Source organism: Thalassophryne amazonica, chromosome 3 (genome assembly GCF_902500255.1).
Source record: "Thalassophryne amazonica chromosome 3, fThaAma1.1, whole genome shotgun sequence".
Lineage (NCBI taxonomy): Eukaryota > Metazoa > Chordata > Actinopteri > Batrachoidiformes > Batrachoididae > Thalassophryne > Thalassophryne amazonica.
In genome coordinates, this window is record NC_047105.1 from 27,121,228 (window position 1) to 27,141,848 (window position 20,621).

The 20,621-nt window shown below is 41.3% G+C and overlaps 1 protein-coding gene across 1 annotated transcript in view; it reads left to right on the forward strand.

Annotated features, from left to right (window-relative positions):
- The window catches only part of ptprt (protein tyrosine phosphatase receptor type T), a 1,196,058-nt gene that overhangs the window by 568,128 nt on the left and 607,309 nt on the right, over positions 1–20,621 (forward strand). The window contains exon 14 of the mRNA XM_034165958.1: positions 4,451–4,727. Within this exon, the coding sequence (XP_034021849.1) occupies positions 4,451–4,727 (277 nt within the window). The remainder of the gene's footprint in view (positions 1–4,450; positions 4,728–20,621) is intronic.

A 20,621-nucleotide genomic window follows, 5' to 3' on the forward strand; every position in this document is an offset into this window, starting at 1 on the left:
GTTTAGTATTTTTTCAAAGTATGATTTTTTACACTTCTGCGTAATAGTTGTTAGTTTATTTTTATACTCCTTATATTTAGCCTCTGCCTCTCTTGAATTACTTTTAATGAATTCTCTGTATAGCATATTTTTCTTCTTACCAGCCCGTTGAAGACCTTTTGTTATCCATGGGTTAACTTTATATTCATTATTCTTAGTATACTGTATAATTGGACAATTTTTGTTGTATATATTGAGAAATATGTTTTCATCTGATTGGATCCAATCAGAATCGACCCAATAATGCATTTTTAAATTTTATTTATCAGTATAGAATACATTAAACCTGATTTAACCTGAGTCACCAAATAAGTGCATATGCAAAGCTAGCGGACCAAGCAGTCACAGCTGTTGTTGCTTAACTGCAGACCCACGGTGCAGGCTTTAAAAACAGTTTAATACGCACACAGATCATCAGCAGCATTCCTCAGTCTCACTCTGCAGCGCGGAGTGGTAACAGGCAGCACTCAGTACAGTGACAGTGAAAGGTTCTGATCGACAATGAGTGTGATATTACCACCTTATTGGCCAATTGGTGACTGATTTCCAGAAAATATAAGTTATTTTTTTTTCTCTTATATGTCTGTTTTCCTCCTGTTTACAGAGACAGTATAGGGTAATTCAACGGTAACGGAATTACAATCTGAGCTAATCTGTCATGGTTAGATGCCATATGTCCAGATTTTGCTGCTGTTGTAATTTCGTTACCATAGAATTGCCCTATAGGCACATAACCAGAGAGGCTTGTCGAAAGGAATTGGTCCCTCCCTCTAATCCCAATTTTAGACTAAAGGTCGACTTTTGAAGACATTTTAAGGACATTTTTTGATATACTATAACAACAATTATAATGAGCAAGAATGTATTTTTAACAGCTAAAATGTCAGTCACTATTACTTTGCATGAACTAGGTTATCATTACTAGTTTTACTATATATATACAGTAGTGTTCAGAATAATAGTAGTGCTATGTGACTAAAACGATTAATCCAGGTTTTGAGTATATTTCTTATTGCTACATGGGAAACGAGGTTCCAGTTGATTCAGTAGATTCTCACAAATCCAACAAGACCAAGCTTTCATGATATGCACACTCTTAAGACTATGAAATTGGGCTATTAGTAAAAAGAAAAGTAGAAAAGGGGGTGTTCCCAATAATAGTAGCATCTGCTGTTGACACTACAAACTCAAAACTATTATGTTCAAACTGCTTTTTTAGCAATCCTGTGAATCACTAAACTAGTATTTAGTTGTATAACCACAGTTTTTCATGATTTCTTCACATCTGCAAGGCATTAATTTTGTTGGTTTGGAACCAAGATTTTGCTCGTTTTCTAGTTTTGATTGGGGTCATTGTCTTGTTGAAAAACCCATTTCAAGGGCATGTCGTCTTCAGCATAAGGCAACATCACCTCTTCAAGTATTTTGACATATCCAAACTGATCCATGATACCTGGTATGCGATATCTAGGCCCAACACCATAGTAGGAGAAACATGCCCATATCATGATGCTTGCACCACCATGTTTCACTGTCTTTGTTTATTGGGAACACCCCCTTTTGTACTTTTTTTTACTAATAGCCCAATTTCATAGCCTTAAGAGTGTGCATATCATGAATGCTTGGTCTTGTTGGATTTGTGAGAATCTACTGAATCTACTGGTACCTTGTTTCCCATGTAACAATAAAAAATATACTCAAAACCCAGATTAAACTTTTTAGTCACATAGCACTACTATTATTCTGAACACTACTGTATATATATATATATATATATATATATATATATATATATATATATATATATATATATATATATATATATATATATATAGTGATTTGTATCTGAATCCCACACAATATCACATTATTTGTGCACACCAACGTCATTGCGTTTCTATCGGCTGGAGATGAGCCTCTTAATAAATTTGTCCGCGGTGTGTTTTTTGTTGGTGTGACATTGTTAATCCAACAGATGTAGAAGGGAAAGACATCTGTTGGTTAATGCGCAGGCAAAGTGGTCTTTTATTTTAAATGTATTCACAGTGTCTCTGGTTCAGGAGCATCGACGGCACATCTTTAGCAAAATTGCCACATTAAGAGGAGCAGCTGTTGTGGCTGAAACACATCTGTGATTTCGGAAATAAGTCCTGCACATCATGCCTGATTCACAAAAAAATAAATAAACCCAAAGCAAGAAGCAGGTGACCTCTGCTAACAAGGATGGAAAACACAAAATGTTTTGCAAACTGACATTTGGAAAAAGTATCATCCGGTCAAAGGTACCAAACAGTGACAGACACAAAGTAGCACCAAACAGTCTGTTTCAACAAAAACACACCTTTCCTCAAATGTCTGGAGAGTCAACAGCCGACAGCAGTCACTTCTACTTGACTTTTTTTTCAGTCCCTTGTTTCACACCACTTGATCCAAAGTCAAAACGACATTCATTTTAAGTTGGAGGTGGGGGAGAGGTTGGTTTTGGGCAGGGGGTGGGGGTGTGGGTAGGGGGGTTAAGTTGTCTGACCCCAGGCTTGAAGTACCTGGATGATTTTTCTTAAGAAGCCTCTCAACATTATGCAGGACCAGCTCATAAAGTGAGCCCACATTTCCTTCACTAGAGGTACTTTATGCTCCACACAGCCAGTGACTGGATTGTTAGTCTGGATGACAGGATTTCTTGAATGTAATTTTGTAATATTTTAATATATTAAATGGAATATATTAATAATATCAACTATAACGCTGCACCGGTTGCTATTTGTTAAGCATTAGCAAAGAATTGATTTTGCACAAAAGGGTTTACGGTGGTTTTACGGCAGAAGCACAGCACTGAGATTAGATTAGATAGGACTTTAATAATCCCTTGTGAAGACTCCCTCATGGAAACCTAGGGTACAGCAGCATTGTATATCAGCACACAGGGTAAGAAGCACGCAGAGTATCAAAAGTGAAAGTTAAAAAATATATATTGAAGCTCATGCCTTGAGTTGTATTACTAACCTGAACCCAAACCCCCAGCGCCACCAAAATATCCCAGGCAGCAAGGCCATCAACCAGTCTAGCTATATAGAAAAAATAGATATGATATTTACATATTAACTAAACAAGACAAGAAAAGACCCATCACAGTGTAGATCACAACACAGTGTCTTTGTGTTTAGCGGCAGATTACAAACCAGTTTAGAGGTGCATCCTGCCACCTACAGTATCGGCGTGTGTGGAATAATTCCATTAATTATTCTAAGTCAATACAATACAGAACATGAAAAAATGCAATTAAAATTAAAATAATCAAATTGTGCAGTCATTTTTTTAAACTTATGAAACAGCACATTTGATCATTTGAGCACAATCGCACTACAATTTTAAAAGACTGAACAAAAAAGACTGTAGTTTATCTAGAGTCTAAAACCTCATCACTGAGGTACTCTGCTCGTGGTATTAAAGAAGAAGAAGCTCTGGTGGGGTCCACGTGGACCCCAAGTGAACAGATTAGTAAATTTGCTGTTAAAGTTTGGCAGATTAGATATTTGGTTGAATGTCCAGTTGATGGTGTGTCTTATGAAGCAGCTGGTGAGCTCATATGAAAATGTACATATTTGGACCGTTCCATCATCACTCCGTCTGAGAGACCCGGGGTGCTTCTCCATCTGACGTTCTGAAAACCATTAGTCTGAAATGGAAATTTCAGCGGTAAAGCGGATACGGCTAAAAGTGGAGAGAGGGAGGGAGAAAGAAAGACTCATCTGTGGTCATCAGCAGTTATCTTTGATGAAAGCTTCCAAACGGGAGCTGGCGATAATTGACCACGTCCTATTCGCAGAAACATACATTTCCCTAATTGCGTGTAATTGTGAAGTGAGTTCTTGCTTTGTGGAGGATGGAGGTAATTGTGGAGGGCCGCCGCATTTGTCCTGATCGCTAAAGGAGCCCTCAGCCATTCATGAAGCCGGTCAGAGCCAGAATCAACCCACGCCAGCACAAAGGCAGACCTTTAAGTGAAGATGGGTGCACACACACACACACACACACACACACACACACACACACACACACACACACACACACACACACACACACACACACACACACACACACACACACACACACACACACAGAGAAGAAGACATTTACGCTCAAACATGAACTCGTGAGCCATATCATCATATTTCTCAGACACATGCAGGTTAAATATTAATTCAGTGTTTTCCTGCTGACTCAGCACCAGAACTGATCTGCCAACTCCGTTCTAGTTTGCTCAACTTTCTTTCAAAAACTGGATTCAGCACTCACAAAAAGTGACCTTTTAAGTAGTTTTTTTTAAACGATTGCAGGCAGAAGAATTCTCAGGATGACTCAAATGTCTAATTCAGCCGAAGTCACATAATCAATGTGTTTCTGGTTGCAGCTCCTACCAGCTGGTTGTGAAGGAGCAGCGCAAGTCCAGATCCCGCCGCGCCACCTCTGAGACCCCCGAGTGTTTCTCGGCCCCGGTCAGCTTTCGCAACGCGTCGGCCTTGGATTCAACCTACTACATTGCCGCTGAGCTGCTGCCATCCAGCCTGACTGTGATGCAGCCGTTCACTGTGGGCGACAACAAGAGCTATGGCGGCTTCTGGAACCCACCGCTGTCACCCGCTAAGAGCTACAGTATCTACTACCAAGCCATGAGCAAAGCCAACGGGGTGAGTTTCCACACGTGCTGCACCCGTGTCCTTTGGCTTTCATCTGTGATGTCATACAGGACACATTTAAGTCGAGTTATAAAAGAAAATAAGAGTAAGTCAGAGTCTGATGTGAATTTGATTGAAATTGTTTTTAAAATCTGATATTTTAAAGTGAAAGTTCTGTTGATATCCATTGTTTAAAAAAAAATTACGTAATGTCAAAGTTCTCTTTGATGAGTAAAAGCTGAGCAGCTATATTTTCTGTTTTGAAAGTTTTAGAATGATTATTAAACTTTAAAGGCAATATTTCTTTTTGTGACCTTTCTCATTTAATATCAGAATCAAAGCAAGTGCGGAGTGTAAAGAATTCTGTTTACCTTATTTTCCAGAGTTTACGTTCTGTTTTGTTTATTTTTTAATGAGTTTGGGAGGTCCTGCAACTTTTACGCTGGAGTGACTTATATACTGAAAAATCATGCATTTGTTTTAATAATAACAATAATCATCATCATCATCATAATAACATCAACTATTTATGGAGTACTTTCCCAAAAATCAAAGGACTGAACAAAATAAGCACTAATAATAAAATAATAAATGACAATGTTAAGGGCCCCTTCACACATAGTACAGATAAGTACAAGTCAGGGTGAAACATGGCAGAACAGCTTATATGAGCGAATCACGAATATTGAGCCAACAGGCAGGCATGACCGAACCTGCTCTGATGGTTTTATGCACACGATGGTGTCGTGCACACGATGGTGTCGTGCACACGATGGTGTCATGCATGAGTGTGCACAAAACTGTCGCAGCGGGAACACAATGTGAGCAGCTGGAGCATGTGTAACCACATCATGCAGCTGCTGTGGAAAAAAGAAAAGAAAATACATGCCACCCATGGGATTTGAACCTGCAATTTACAAAAGCTCTGATTGCCAGCCAGGAACTTCACCACTGTGCTACCATCACTGTCCTGTAAAAGTTGTGGAAAAATGCCTGAAATCAACAAGGAGATAGATGTTTTTTAAAAAAAGAAACCACACACCATAAAAAACACTGCATTTTATTGAATCCCTCTCATCAAGCGGACAATACAAGTATGAACCGTCTGTTCCTCTGTAGATGACCCATGGTCACAGACATACAGTCATGAAATAACATAAATGAAGCAGGGCACTCTTATCATGTCCACATCTACTGGTCCGGCGTGCCCAGCCCGCGCGACAGGCATTTCTTGTGGATGGCGCACCGCAGGACAGACACCGCGTCATGTGGAACAGAGCTCACATGGGTGACGTGACATTCAGATCGCCCACAGGGTGTTATGATCTGATGGTCCATTTCACCTGGGCAGCCTGTCAATGTGCATGCCGTGTGGTTGGTCACTGCAGCCCATTGCAACAGGGATATGTTTTTATGTATGTTCACATGAGGACAGCAAGCAGAGACACGCACGTCACAGTGGACAGTTGTAAGTTCATGTCTGTCCAAACATGGTACGTGTTCTCCAGCTATGACATCCAGAACCACCTATCTTAACAGCTGCAACTGTCATCGGCCACACTCCCTGTCCATCCAGCGCACACACCAATGTGTCACTCTGTTTCTGTGTTATGTGAGCTGTCAGTGAGTCTCTGGTCAGCAGCTGAGAGGCACCTCACTGTGCTGTGTGCACCCAGACCTGCCTGTCTGGCTCCCATGTGATCATGGCTGTGTAGCACACATATTTGCATTTTATGCAAGTGTGCTTTCACCCACCCCCGGTGGGGGAGCATGAACCACACATACGCCACGTGTTTCGGGGGGGCGCAACACACACGCACATGTGTGATACATATGCAGGCCACATGTGTGTGGCTTTTTGCAAAGCCACACTCATGAGGGCACTTAGACAAATTTCACATCCAGCTCGAAAGTGATCGTTTGCTGACTGTTTTCGTGATGATAGTGCGAATGGCCACACATTTTCTAAGTGCCAAATGAGCAGTGTTAGATGTTCCTGTGTGTCACCTGGAATTTGGCCGACACCTGCTGCGAGAGGGATCAGATGTGCTCTCACACTGTCTTTCAGCCACTGGTTGTGTGCATATAGCTGTAGCAACAGATGTACGAGGCGTTGGAGGCAGCTCCAATTTTTCACAGTTGGCATGCAAATCCTCCTTCGTGCACTAGTTGACCTAACTTGTGTTATGTGTGAAGGGGCCCTAAATATACAACGCACAAAATCCCAAATTAAAGAGCCGATAATATATAACTTGGACTAGCATTTTTCTTGTAGTATTTCCATTGCTGTAAGCCAGCAATCTGTGTCCATCTGGCCGTTTCTTCTGTCCATCACACATGTATTTGTCAATCTTGATTGTTTTTGGAATTTAAAAATCTTTGTTAATAAACAGCACATGCTGTGATGTGCACATGTGCCACACTAAGTCCCTGTCTGCTGTTAAACTCACACCTGGCGAAATGCTGTGTTGCAAAGTGTGTTTCTCATACAGAGAAGAAGCTGCATGGTACCTCAGAAAATACATACTTGCAGTGAAAATCCTAAACATGAATGGCAGAATATCAAAATATACATTTGCACCAAATAATAAAATAGATCACAGGGAGCAAACCTTAAAAAATGCACGGGTGTAAAGATTTTGCAAAAAAGAAAAACCACTTGTTGTTAATACTACTGTGCAAATCCACAATAATACTAGTAATACTGAACATAGTGAACCTGGCTAATGGTAGCTCTCTAAACCAGCGTCAGACTACACAGTGTTTTTATCATTTTATTATATGAAATAAAATTAAAAAAAAATCTGACTTCATACTCTTAAATCTCACTGTAAAGCCACATGTCACCATCATGGATGAAATAAAAATGGACACAAAAAAATGGTGCATCATCTGCAAAAGAATGCAATAAAATCATCCTGATTGACTTGACATCATCCAGATATTGAGATTTGAAAATCTTTAAGTATCTGCTAGAGTTCAGTTGACACAGTTGCTCTATAGCACCAGCATGCTTCCGTTATTGAATTTATTTTTGCCCTCTGAAACATTCGGTCAGATCTAACTAACATAATCAATAATGTTGCCATCAGTCACACGTCTGCAGGCCTAAACTCTTCACAGTGATAGTTAACTTGGCAGAATCATGGATGTTTTCATCACAAATATAAAAAGAAAATCCCCGTCTGTGGGAATCTTCATTTATCTCTGTGTTTGCTTCCCGTCTTTGTTTGGCGATAATGCTGTCTGCAAACACAACCTACCCGTCAGCCTCATTACTCATTCACAACTTGATCTTGGCTTTTAAATTTCCATAACACGCTAAACTCCTCTGAGGTTTGTTTTAATTTTCCACCGCCGTACCCACGGTAACTGGGTTTGGCGAGTGGGCCGGTCGAGCTGGCTGCCGCTGTGATGTAATATCCTGCTCCAGAAAGCAGAGTTCCCAGGATGCACTCACCGCCAGAGAGAGTGCGTACGAATGGAGGATTTGTGCACGATCAAGCACTTGTTTGCAGGAGGGGAAGTACTTAAAAGTGTGTTTTCTGCTCTTTGTGTGTGTGAGCACGCACACACACGCACACACACACACACACACACACACTCTTGTGTGCTTTGGAGCCCAAATCCAGTCACATCAGAATTCCTTATTTGATTGGATCTCAGTCAATCCAATCAGTGTGAGGTTTGTTTGGGTCATGGATTGGAGCGCTTTGCCGCTGCGGAGGGTCGGCGGCAGAAAGTAAACGGAAAAGCAGGTTGGCTTGTTCAGCTACCGGAACCCAGATGATTTGATAAAGAAATCAGGCAAAACGTGTGCAGATTCATAAAACTCACAAAGTTCTGCCAATAACATATATCTTTGCTGCATGTATGAGGAGAAAATGTTCTGTTTGGATGGATTATTATTTTAAATTATTACAACTTTGGCAAATTAGTGAAGACGTTATTCCAAGCAACTGACAGAGGCGGCATCGGTTGAATATTGAGCTCCGTCTATTTATATATATCATAAGCAATTCATGACGTTTTGTGTAAAGATGTTAAAGAATGTGTCCCTTAATAACCCCCAAAATGTGAATCTGCTGCAAATCACGAATCACCCGCAAACTGAATTACAAAACATGACAACTGAAAAAAAATCTCACAAAACATTTCTTCCTGACATGGATATTTTGTGTTACCAAAAATACATTTTTGATCATTAATGGAGCAAACCACAACAACAAGATAGAAAATGTGTACATTTTCCAAAATATATTCAGCTAATCAACAACTCATGCACTTTGTTGATTTTACTATTTATTCTGTCATGCTAAAGCCACACCTGAATAACAGAAACATACATGTATGCCTGTACATGAAGTGTGTAACACTTAGAATCATAACTGATGATAAAGTAGGAGAAATGCTTACATATTATAATTTAATATATTTTATCAGAAATGTATCAAATATCCAGTTGTAAAGATCTAACGAATATCTATTTTAATCAGAGATCACTCTGAAAAAAATCAGGAGTCAGCCGTTTGTCCCCAAAATGATGACATAACATATTGCTCCCGGTGTGTAGTGAGTAACTTCTATGGCAGCACCCTGACATCGGGGTGAATGTGAGGCATTATTTGTAAAGCGCTTTGACTGTCTGATGCAGATGGAAAAGTGCTATATAAATGCAGTCCTTTTACCATTTACAAAGTTATATCACAGAAATATTGAATCTATGAAACGTTACATCATGCGGTGTCCTTTCAGTAGATAATTCAATTTAATCATCATGAATGATATTCACGATTTGCGACTTACATTTTGTGAGACCTGCATTCATGTTTTTTTGGATATTTTATTCACAGTTTGCAGCAAAATTATTAACGGTTTGTGGATATTCACAGTTTGGATAAATTTTTGTTAACGGTTTGCAGAAAATTCACAATTTGCAGCAGATTCACCTTAAAAACTCAAATGTATGCAAACTTGGCATGAATAAGATGCTAAGGACTGTCTATGGCAGATAGATAGGATAAAGAGAGCATCAATCAGAATGTGATGACCTGGTTTAGGTTAGAATTTCCCGGTAAACAGCACAATTCTTTTCTTGATCTTTGACCCCAGTGACCTTACCTTCTTTGAAATGATTGATCTTTGGCTAACCTTGATGAGGAAATTCCAGAATCTATCTACATATATGTGCTACACTTGGGTTGAAAATGAGACTACTTGACCTCAACCCTAAGTGTCTTGACCTTTGCTAAAAAAGTAACCCTTTAAGGTCAGTGTTAATTCACAGACCAGGTTTTCTAGAAATCAGGCAAAGGACATGGGAAGAGGAGGCAAATAGAGAGACAGACAAGACAAATACTCCAGTGATTGACCTAACGTGTATTTGACCTTAGAGGGTCAATTCAGGGCCCACATGTGTCCCATGTTCTGTGAAAATTGGAGGGAAGATTATAAATTTTGAATTTAGCTCTGATTGTATAATGTTACAACTTTGGCAAATGTTTGCTTGAGTGTTTCCCACTCAAGATCAAAGATGGTCCCGTGGTGTGGTGGAGGGAACACCACCACATAGCCCCAGACCTAAAATGACTTTGAACTTGACCCCAGTGACTGACCTTTGGCATATTTGACCTTGCCTGGGCAATTTAGGAACCATCCCCCATGTGTGTACAAGTTTGTTGTAAATCAGAGTGAAAAATTAAATTTTGTTCTTTGACCCCATTGTCTCGGTCTCCTCTGCTGTAACTGGGTCCCAGGAACCTCTGATGGGCTGGAGCCCAGAGGGAGGTTCAAGACTCTCATCCACTTCATGCTGCGGAGTCCGGCAAGCACACTGTCACCGATGGAGCTCAGGGCCTATTTAAGACTTAGCTGTACCCCAGTTTGCCAAAACTGGTGCTCTGGGGTTCTGAGGTCAACCTTCATCCACATACATACCAAGATTGGGTTAGTGATTCGGTCAAATGACCTGACAGGAGCAGTGGCTCAAACACACAAACTTTGCTGAAACAGCACGTTATATAGTCATAATAAAGTAATAATAATAATAATAATAATAAGACTAATAGACTTTTATGTGTGGAAATACTTTTGTTGTTGAAGTGCAGTTGCTTGGAGACATTTTCAGCAAGACTGACTCTCTCCGCTGCATCTGGTACTCTTAATAGATCTGTGACCATCACTGAGCACAGCCCCGCTCCAAAGGCAGGTCAGAGGTCATGGTCGCAGGCATAATAGCGGTGGTGCAGCTGGTAGGTGTTCAGAGCCTTCCTCACGGACTCTTCGCCGGGCTGAATGCTTGTTGACAGCTGGAACGCACGTCCACCTGAAGGTTATTCTCCTTTAGCAGTGACAGTCTCCTCTAAGTGCCCAGTTGCTCACAAAAAAAAGCACGGCTTCTTGCCGGCGCTACTTATTCTTCTTTAAAATCGCAAGAGGAGTTTTTTTTTTTTTTCAGAATTTTAAAATGCAGATGTTATTTATAGAATTCTTGAGTTTCGTTTCATTTGAGTTCTGGTTTCATGGTGGCTGGTTTCATCAAGAAACCAGCCACTAAGAGACGGTTGTCATCATATTCTACTCAATAGGCTGGAGATTACTGGGAGTGCCCTTGCATGGTTGACATCATACCTCACCAGTCGTTCTCACTGTGTTTTGTACAACAACACCACCTCTAACCTCAGTGACATGAGGGGTTTCACAGGGGTCCGTGTTAGGCCCCCTGCTTGTCTCCCTTTATATAGCACCCGCTGGGCACATATTGTCGCGTTTCACTGTTACTGCTATGCTGATGATACTCAGTTATACATGCTGATAACTGCTGGTAATCTCATCCACATAAAATCCTTAGAAGATTGCCTTGCATCAGTGAGAAGTGGGATGTGTAGCAATTTCCTACTTTTAAACTCTGATAAGACTGAAATGATGGTTCTTGGTCCAGTGAGACATCGGCATCAGTTTGACCAGCTAACACTTGGCCTAGTCTCATGTGTCATACATCACATTGACAAAGTGAGGAACCTTGGGGTAAATTTTGATCCTACGTTGTCCTTTGGCCTCCACATTAGAACTATTACGAGGACTGTTTTCTTCCACCTGTGAATATAGTGAAGATTCGTCCCATCCTGTCTATGGCTGATGCTGAGACCCTGGTCCATGCGTTTATGTCTTCTAGATTGGACTACTGCAATGTTCTATTTTCTGGTTTACCGCAGGCCAGCATTAGGGTCTCCAATTGGTTCTAAATGCTGCTTCCAGACTTTTGACAGGAAGCAGAAAAGTTTGACCACATTACACTCATTTTGGCATCACTTCACTGGCTTCCTGTCTCTTTGAGAGCAGATTTTAAGGTTCTGTTACTAACCTATAAAATTATTCACGGACTGGAACCTCCCTCCCTAGCTGACCTAATTAAAGCTAAAGTTGGTAGTCCTGGAGAGCTAGCAAGAGAGCTAGGAAGATTTGAAAGTAGCACCTCCACTAGGTTCCACCCCCTCGTAGTTGGGGTCATTGAAGGATTACACAGGGTCAAAATAAAAAAAAACACACTCCAATTATATTGAAAAGAATACCACATTATTTGACTGATTATAAAGACTGCAAAAATTATATTCTGTACTATCTGTGACTCAGTGCTATGGGGTAAAAACAGCAAATATGGTAACGAAGGTCAATTTCAGTTTTTTTTATTTAAAAAAGAAAAAAGAAAGATGCAAATTATTATCTGAGCTAATGTGGTTTTGTAAAGGAATAGTTTGCACCATTTGTCATGCTTAGTCATCGCATTACAAGGTAACATTCAATATGTCAATGGTCGTTGACATTGTTTAACCTTTACTATGGAGACCAAGCATTCAACACAGTCAAAGCTATTGCATTTATTAATCCTATTAACACAACCAATAATTTACATCCCTTTTTTTTTATTTTTTACCAAAATTGGAGGGACTTAAATTTTTGACCTCTATTCAAACTGAAATGGACTTTTGTCACCATTTTTGCTGTTTTACCCCATATCTCCAGAACATTCAGTCATAGATATATCAGGTTCAGGAACCAGAGGAGGCTGACACAAATGGTAGACTCAGACTCAAACAAGTTTAGTCAGGTCACAGGCATGATTTGGTACACAAGCAGGCAGTCAATAATCAGCAACGGTAACAAGTACATCAGGCAGGGTGTGGTCCAGAAAACGGGCAGGTGGTCAAAAAAACACGGCAGGCAATCAGAACTTGGACACAAAATTCGGAAAGAAGGCTGGAAGCCAAGGCGATAAAGCACAACGACCTGGCATGGAGAACAGGCACAGCTGGACTAAAATAGAGGGAGTGATTAAAGCAAATCAAACTCAAGTGTGGGGGATGAGCAGGGGAAGGGCATGGCATACAAAGGGAACAGACACACCCCAAACTAATGCCCACACTAAAGGCAAGTGAGTGCAGTCCACAAAACAAACCAGAAACCAAATCCACACAAGCACGGAACACAAGACAAAATAAAAACATACCACCAAACAAACCCTAACCATGACAGTACCCCACCCCCTATGGGGTGACACCGGGCAACCCAGGGGCACCAGGATGAGAGGCAAAATAGTCCCGGATGAGATCAGGGTCCAAGATGAAGCGAGCCGGGACCCAGGACCGCTCCTCGGGACTGTACCCCTCCCAATCGACCAGGAACTGGACGCCCTGGCGCCAGGAGAACAGAAGCTGCCGGACAGCATAGGCAGGACCACCATCGATGAACCGGGGTTGAAGGTGGGGGAACGGCCAGAGGGCAAAAGGACTGGTGGCAAAAGTTTTGACATGACTTACGTGGAATGAGGGGTGAATTTTCATGGAGCTTGGGCATTTGAGACGGACTGCCACCGGGTACATCACTTTGGCAATTGGTAATGGGCCTACAAACCTGGGAGCGAGTTTCTTTGATGGACCCGGATAGGCAGATCCCGTGTGGAGAGCCAGGCCCTTTGACTAGGGGTGTATGCAGGTGCTGATGATCGCTTGCGATCAGCGGTGGTTTTGTAGGAGGCTGAAGAGCGTAGCACGGCCCGACACGCCTGTTCTCAGGTTTGTCTGCATCTTAAAATGAGGGACAGAGCAGAGGGGACAGGTGAGTCAATGTCAGTAGCAGAAAACAGTGGTGGTTGAGACCCGTATACCACATGGAATGGAGAGTACCCAGTAGATGAAGAGGGTAAGCTGTTATGAGCGAGTTCAATCCAACTTAACTTTGAAGACGAGGTGGTGGGATGGTGTGAGGCCAAAATCCGAAGGCCTTTCTCCAGTTTCTGGTTGAACCTTTCAGCCTAGCCATTGGACTGCGGGTGGTACCCAGATGATAGACTGGTGGAGGCTCCCAGCATCCTGCAGAATTCCTTCCAGAACAGAGAAATAAATTGGGGACCTCTGACACAATGTCCTGTGGGAAACCATGGAGCTTGAAAACACTGGTGAGCATAGCCTCTGCCATTTCCTTGACTGAGGGAAGTTTGGGCAAAGGAATAAAATGACACATCTTAGAAAATTCATCCACCACTGTGCGTACAACTGAATATCCTTTAGGCATAGGTAGACCAGTAACAAAGTCCCGTGCGAGGTGAGACCACGGATGCTTGGGAATTTCCAATGGACATAATTTACCCTGTGGTGAAAAAACACAGCAGGTAATCAGAACTTGGACACAAAACTCAGAAGGAAGGCTGGAAGCGAAGGCGGTAAAGCACAATGATCTGGCATGGAGAACAGGCACCGCCGGACTAAAATAGAGGGAGTGATTAAAGCAAATCAAACTCAGGTGTGGGGGACGAACAGGGGAAGGGCGAGGCAATCAAAAGGAACAGACACACCCCAAACCAATGCCCACACCAAAGGCAAGAGAGCACCATCCACAAAACAAACCAGAAAACAAATCCCCACAAGCACAGAACACAAGACAAAATAAAAACATACCACCAAATAAACTCCAACCATGACAAGATATACCAAACTATACCTTTTTGGAATCTTTATGATCAGACAAATGATGTGGTGTACTGTTTAATATAATTGGAGCATTTTAAAATTTCACCCATATGTAATCTTTCATTGATCACCACCCTTGAATGGCTATTACACATTTTTCAAATTCCTACAGAAAGGTGACCAAAATACCATATCAAAAATTTGGCCAACCTGGGTGGTCGTGTCCAACGTATCTGGCTCATGGACTGCTGGTGGAGGTTTTTTCTTCTTCTTATTAAGCCACGTGGTTGCAGACGCCGTTGCCAGTGAATGGGCGGATGCCAGTTTGTTTTGACGCTAACTGGGCTGTTGAGTCACATTTCTACACAAAGAAAAATGTCAGTATTTGAATAATTCTTTCTCTAAATTCAGTATCGTGTTGCAGTGGGCAGACATGAAGGGTATACTGTGTCAATCAAGGATTTAAGTTATCTGCGCTTCTCACAAAGTTGTGTAATTTGTTAATTTCTTGGCTGTCAGTCATCTTGTGAGAGTCAGTGTCACTTTATTTTGTCAGGCGGCAAACATCTCATATCTCAGCAAAAGTCCTCATTTCCATTTTAGAGGACTCAACCAGTTTGTTGTGGCTTGATCCCATGGATGAAAGTGTATTTCTCATTTCCCGTCTGTCTTGGTTAATCCTGCTTTTTCTCTCCCTCTGAGCTCCACCTGTCTGTCAAGCACGAGGTGCCGCCGGCCTCGTTCGCTTTCATTTTCTGTCATTTTCTCTCTCGAGGAAATTTAGAAGACATGGTTTTCTCAACCCGCCCACTCTCCACCTCTGCTGTCTTCATTTCCTCTTTTGTCGGAGAAGAAAAAAGGCCCCAAAATCTTAATCTATTCTTCTTTTTGTTTCCCCCTCCTTTGCAGTCTTTGTTCTGCCCCCGTTTTTACTTTTACTTGTTGCGCCACTGTGCAATGAAGTTGTGGGGGCATTTTGTTTTCACTCTGTCTGTAAACTTTCAGTTTCCACCCAATCACTAAAGAATACCTCATCTGATTGGAACCATTTCTTGGTGGTAATTTCATCAAGGGTAGAGGAAGCTTCCTTTCAAACATGGGGGTTGTCCATCATCTAATAAGGCTGCCATGCGTACCAACTTTTTTTAATTTCCACGCAACTACAGAATTCCTCGTCTGAGTGAAATGGTTTCTTGGCGGTGTATTGTGGGAGACTACAGGAAGGTTCCTTTGAAAAATTGCATTTTCCGTTATCCAGTATGGCTGTCCCAGGCATCGTCTTGATTTCCATTCCTGCCCAGTTACTAAAGAACACCTTGCCTGAGTGAAACCATTTCTTATTGGTAAATTAAGGTCAGATAGAGGAAGTTTCCTTCAAATCTGGAGGTCATATAATATGTCTGCCATGGGTGCCATCTTGATTTGACGTTTCTGCACAGTAACTACAGAATACCTGTCTGGTGGTGTATTGGGGGAGGCTACAGGAAGTGCCGATTTGAAAATGGGGTCAATAAACCACATAAAGTTTTAATCGTATACAAATAGACCAAAAACCATCTTTTCAGTACCGTTCTTTTGCTCCATTGTCATTGTCCCCTCTGCTATAAAACCTTACACCAATTTTACATATGAGTGAGGCCACAGGTCACGCTTTGAGTTGCTCTTGCTTTTCTTGTTCATCTTTTGTCTTCTTGTCATCTTTGTGTCACCTATTCATTTCCCTTCTCCTCCTTTCTCTCTCTTTCACTGTTTCCTTCCCTTCCTTCCCACTATCATGCATTGGAGGGATTTTTGTTGTTTTTCTATGCCCCTGTCTTCTCTATCTCCTCCACTTTCTCCTCCCCCTCCGGAGCAATATCTGCCTCTCATCTCCCATCATTGTGCCAATTAGCCGACACTCCGTACATAAAAACTGCTCACAGACGGCAGTCGTGATGTCTCCCTCGATGCTTTGTGGTGTCTCAGATGCAGACGCTTCAGCCGCAGTGAAGACAAACAGACCAGAATAAAGGAGCCAATGCTGTAAGTACAACAAGATGGAGAGGAAGGGAAGAAGAAAAGATGGAGAGAGTGAGACTAGCATAAGAATGGAAGACATGAGAGATGGATTTGATACTTGGAAGCAGGCGTCACTCTAAGGAAAAGTGTCAGAGTGAGATCTCAGATGTTCTAGGTTATCCAGGTCATGGTATCCAAGCTGGAGGACCCACGTCAGGGGGACTTATTTAGTTCCTTGTAGACATTTTCCTTTTCATCCAGAAAAACATGAATCGATGAAGTTTTTCTGAATGAAGAGCGAAACGTCTTCAAGGAAATAAACAAGTTCAGTTGATCTGAGTCAACCTGCTTGGATGTCAGGGTGAAGTGGACAATAGGTTTCCAGAGACGCAGTATAAAGAGAGCCAAAAGACTTGTGGTAAACCTGTGGAGAAAAAAAGAAAAAAATCATGTGACAGGGACCCGAGGACTGTCAGAACAACCTGAAATAGATTCTATGATAATTAGGCCCAAACCAAACCGTGGTGTGAACACCCACACTGGCAGCAGCATGATGCGCCTCCAAATTAACAAGCAGCAGTGAAGAGAAGGAACACGTGTCCCAGGAATCCATGTCAGGGACAATTATTCCAATATTCTTTCAGAGGCACAACAAAGAACGGAAAGTCACATTTTTATATCCTGTACTAGGAATAAACTGTTCTGTAGCCAAATGGGCAGGAAGAAGACAAAATGATGATGTGGATAATTTGGGGTTGACTGTAGATCATGTGGTAGAACCAAGACCCACCTGAGGCCCTGAAAAACAAAGCCCATCCAGAAGACATATCTTGCAGTTCCTTGAATGTCCTCTTGAGGCTGGCTCCGAAAGCAAACCACTCCCACAGACCTCCAAGTTAAAGTTTACAACTTTACAGCAAAAAATGATCATGTTTTCAGCCCTGTGCAAAAAGAAAAAAGAAAAAATACTTGTGGTCTCAATAGCAAGTAGAATTTTCTGGGTTATAATTTGTTTTGCTGGTCCTGTGGTTTATATTTTATAGTGTCTTTTACATGTTTTTTCCTCTTCATGAAACCTTTTTTTAATCTATATATACAGATGTGACCATGGCTGCGGTCAGTGGTTTAAATGAGGTGTACTATTAAGCAGACAAGAACATCCAAAAAGGCTGCACACAATTTAAATGGCACCGAATTTGCTATATTTCTTTGATAGCCCCTGCTCTGTGATGGGGCACCACCTGATGTAGCAGCTTTACTCTCTCTTCATTCTGCGCTGTATTGTTTTTGACTTCTCCCACATGCTCCCTTCAGGATGCAAACTCACGAGGTAGAAGTTCTAACCACACGACCAAAAACCCGGCATCCGGTCCTATGGCCAGAGAGTCCTTTTAGGTGTTGGGGAGTGAGGCTTACTGACTACTTTTGCAGTGACTCCTGCTGGCCTCCCTCACATTGGCATCGGGTGCTGTAATGTGTGATTTTCCACCAGGGGGTGCTGCATCAACACCCCACATCCCACAGCTATGGGTGCTACTATTACACCAGTGCATCTAATATTCCAGAAAATACAGTGGTTTGTCTGTGTTTCTGCACCTGGCCAACACACCCATGGATGCACACATGAGGACAAGCACATTTTGTAGTGACACACCATAGCTCCTGGGCATAAAAATGACAACTGCATCAACTAGAAACTAGGATTGACATTTGTACTGCGCCGTGCGCAGATTTGCACTGGGAGTAAGTTTTCACTTTATCTTTCAGTTGAAATACATTTAAAATTTTCATTGATTTTGCAAAAATTATATAGCACAGTCCCACCAATAGCCCAACCAAAACAACAGTAGTTATTTCATCAGATGATTGCAAAATTAAGTTGAAATCACTCTTTTAGAATGTTGACAGCAATTTAAATTCTCTACACTTCTGTAGTTCGACTCAGAAAAGTATCTCATGTTCCTGTTTCAGTTCTCTCAATAGAACCCAGCTGCCACTGCCTGTACAGAATCTTCATTTAATATATATATATATATATATATATATATATATATATATATATATATATATATATATATATATATATATATATATATAAAGAAGTTGTGAACAGTTTAATATGTTAATCAGGTCTCACCATCAATACACTCTGCCTTAACTGAGGATAAGCAGACGTGCTGAAACCTCTTCTACTTTGGTTTAGTCCAAAATTAGATTGATGGAAGGACTCAAGGCGTTATTTACCCCTGATAAAACAAAAGTTTCCATGTGCGTCCATTCATGTGTCTGAGCCTTGTAAGCTCAACTCCTCCAAAGCTGGTTGGTGAATTTAAATGAATCTTCAAAACATGGAAGCCCAGTATCTGTAGTGCATGAAGCAAAACAGTTATAGTCCACTACCTTCATGCGTGCACCATTGCAGAGGCTGACCATTTTAACTGACCTTTATGAGCTTGTTCTCACGTCTATAGTTCAACTTAAACTATCATAGTTGAATGCATCATCGAACAGTATAGTCATTCTTTTGTAAAAATGTGTCTATATTTTTAGTGTTTTAGAAAGTATATTTTAAAATGCGCATGTCATCTCTTCATAATCAGGACGTATGTCATGTGGAAGGTGGGTTTAAGGTTTAACCCAATATTTGGTCTGTGGACGAACATAGTAGTAAAGTCACTGTGAGATAAATGGAATATAATCACGCCTGCATCTCATCGAAAGCATTGTGCAAATTGAGCCAACTGCTAATGTGTCAAAACTAGTTATGCATTTTTTTTTTTTTTTTGTGATACTGTTATGAAATGCATCACATTTTCATGACATGTTCAAATTCTGTTCACTATTTTTAACCCTAACCGTAACCCCTGTGCCCCCACCTCACCCCAAATGTGTGATACCATCATGAAATAATTTTGCGATACATCACAAAATATCATAAATGAATAGAGTAAATCACTTTTTGTGAAGAGGGTATGAGGCAAAAACAGCACAAGATTTCCAGACTGAACAAGGTTGTGCAACCTCCTTGATTCAAAATAAAAAAAAAAGTGAGTCCTGAGTTTTTACTGCGAATGAAAAACCTGAAATCAAAGTGAAAACACCACTTTCTATAAATTTCCGTAAGCAAAACCACACTTGTGGCGACATGGAAATCTGGCATGTTGTTATCCCCAGTGTTGGAATACTGATGGTCCCACAGTGGGGATATATGTGAATCCCAGTCCAGCATGAGAAGAAGCAGGACAAGAGTGTCAGTTAATCGAATATCAAGCTTGATTCAGGTGCAATTTATGGCAAGACAGAAAATGAGGAGGGAGACACGGAAAGATGTGAGGAAAAAGTAAAGAAATATGACTGCTGGAGAAATGGAGGGAGAACTAATGTAAAACCAAAAGGAAAGGCTGAAATCTCACCCTTCTGCTTTGTGAAATATGGAGTCAGACACTTTTCCTGACAAGTAAAATGCCTCGGTGGGGGAGTCCAAGGTAATCTGACAATCACTGTCACTCACACATTCACACATACACAAAACAAGCCTCGGAGTGCGGATTTTGGCCATTTTAGGTGAGATTCGGAGCGATCCGCCCGACTGACAGGCGCATCAGTCACCACACACTAATAGTAGCTGTCCCAAAACTCCCATAATGCACTTTTATTCTGTGTATGTGGGTAAGCAGACTCAGGTGTGTGTCTGTTGTGTTCCTGTGTATGCACAAATGTGTGTGAAAACACATGGAAGTTGCAGGAGGGGAGTTTTGTGATGAGTGAGAGCTTTTAGCAAAACCTTGAGGACTAAGTGCCAATATGTAAGAAAATGGTGTTTGTGGTTGGTGTGGTTTGTGTGTTTTACCACAACTAACTGACAGAGGAAGGCGCTGGTTATCTGATTGCCGCTGTCAGTTTATCTTTTTGTGGATGATGTAGCTGAAAAAGAAGTTGATTA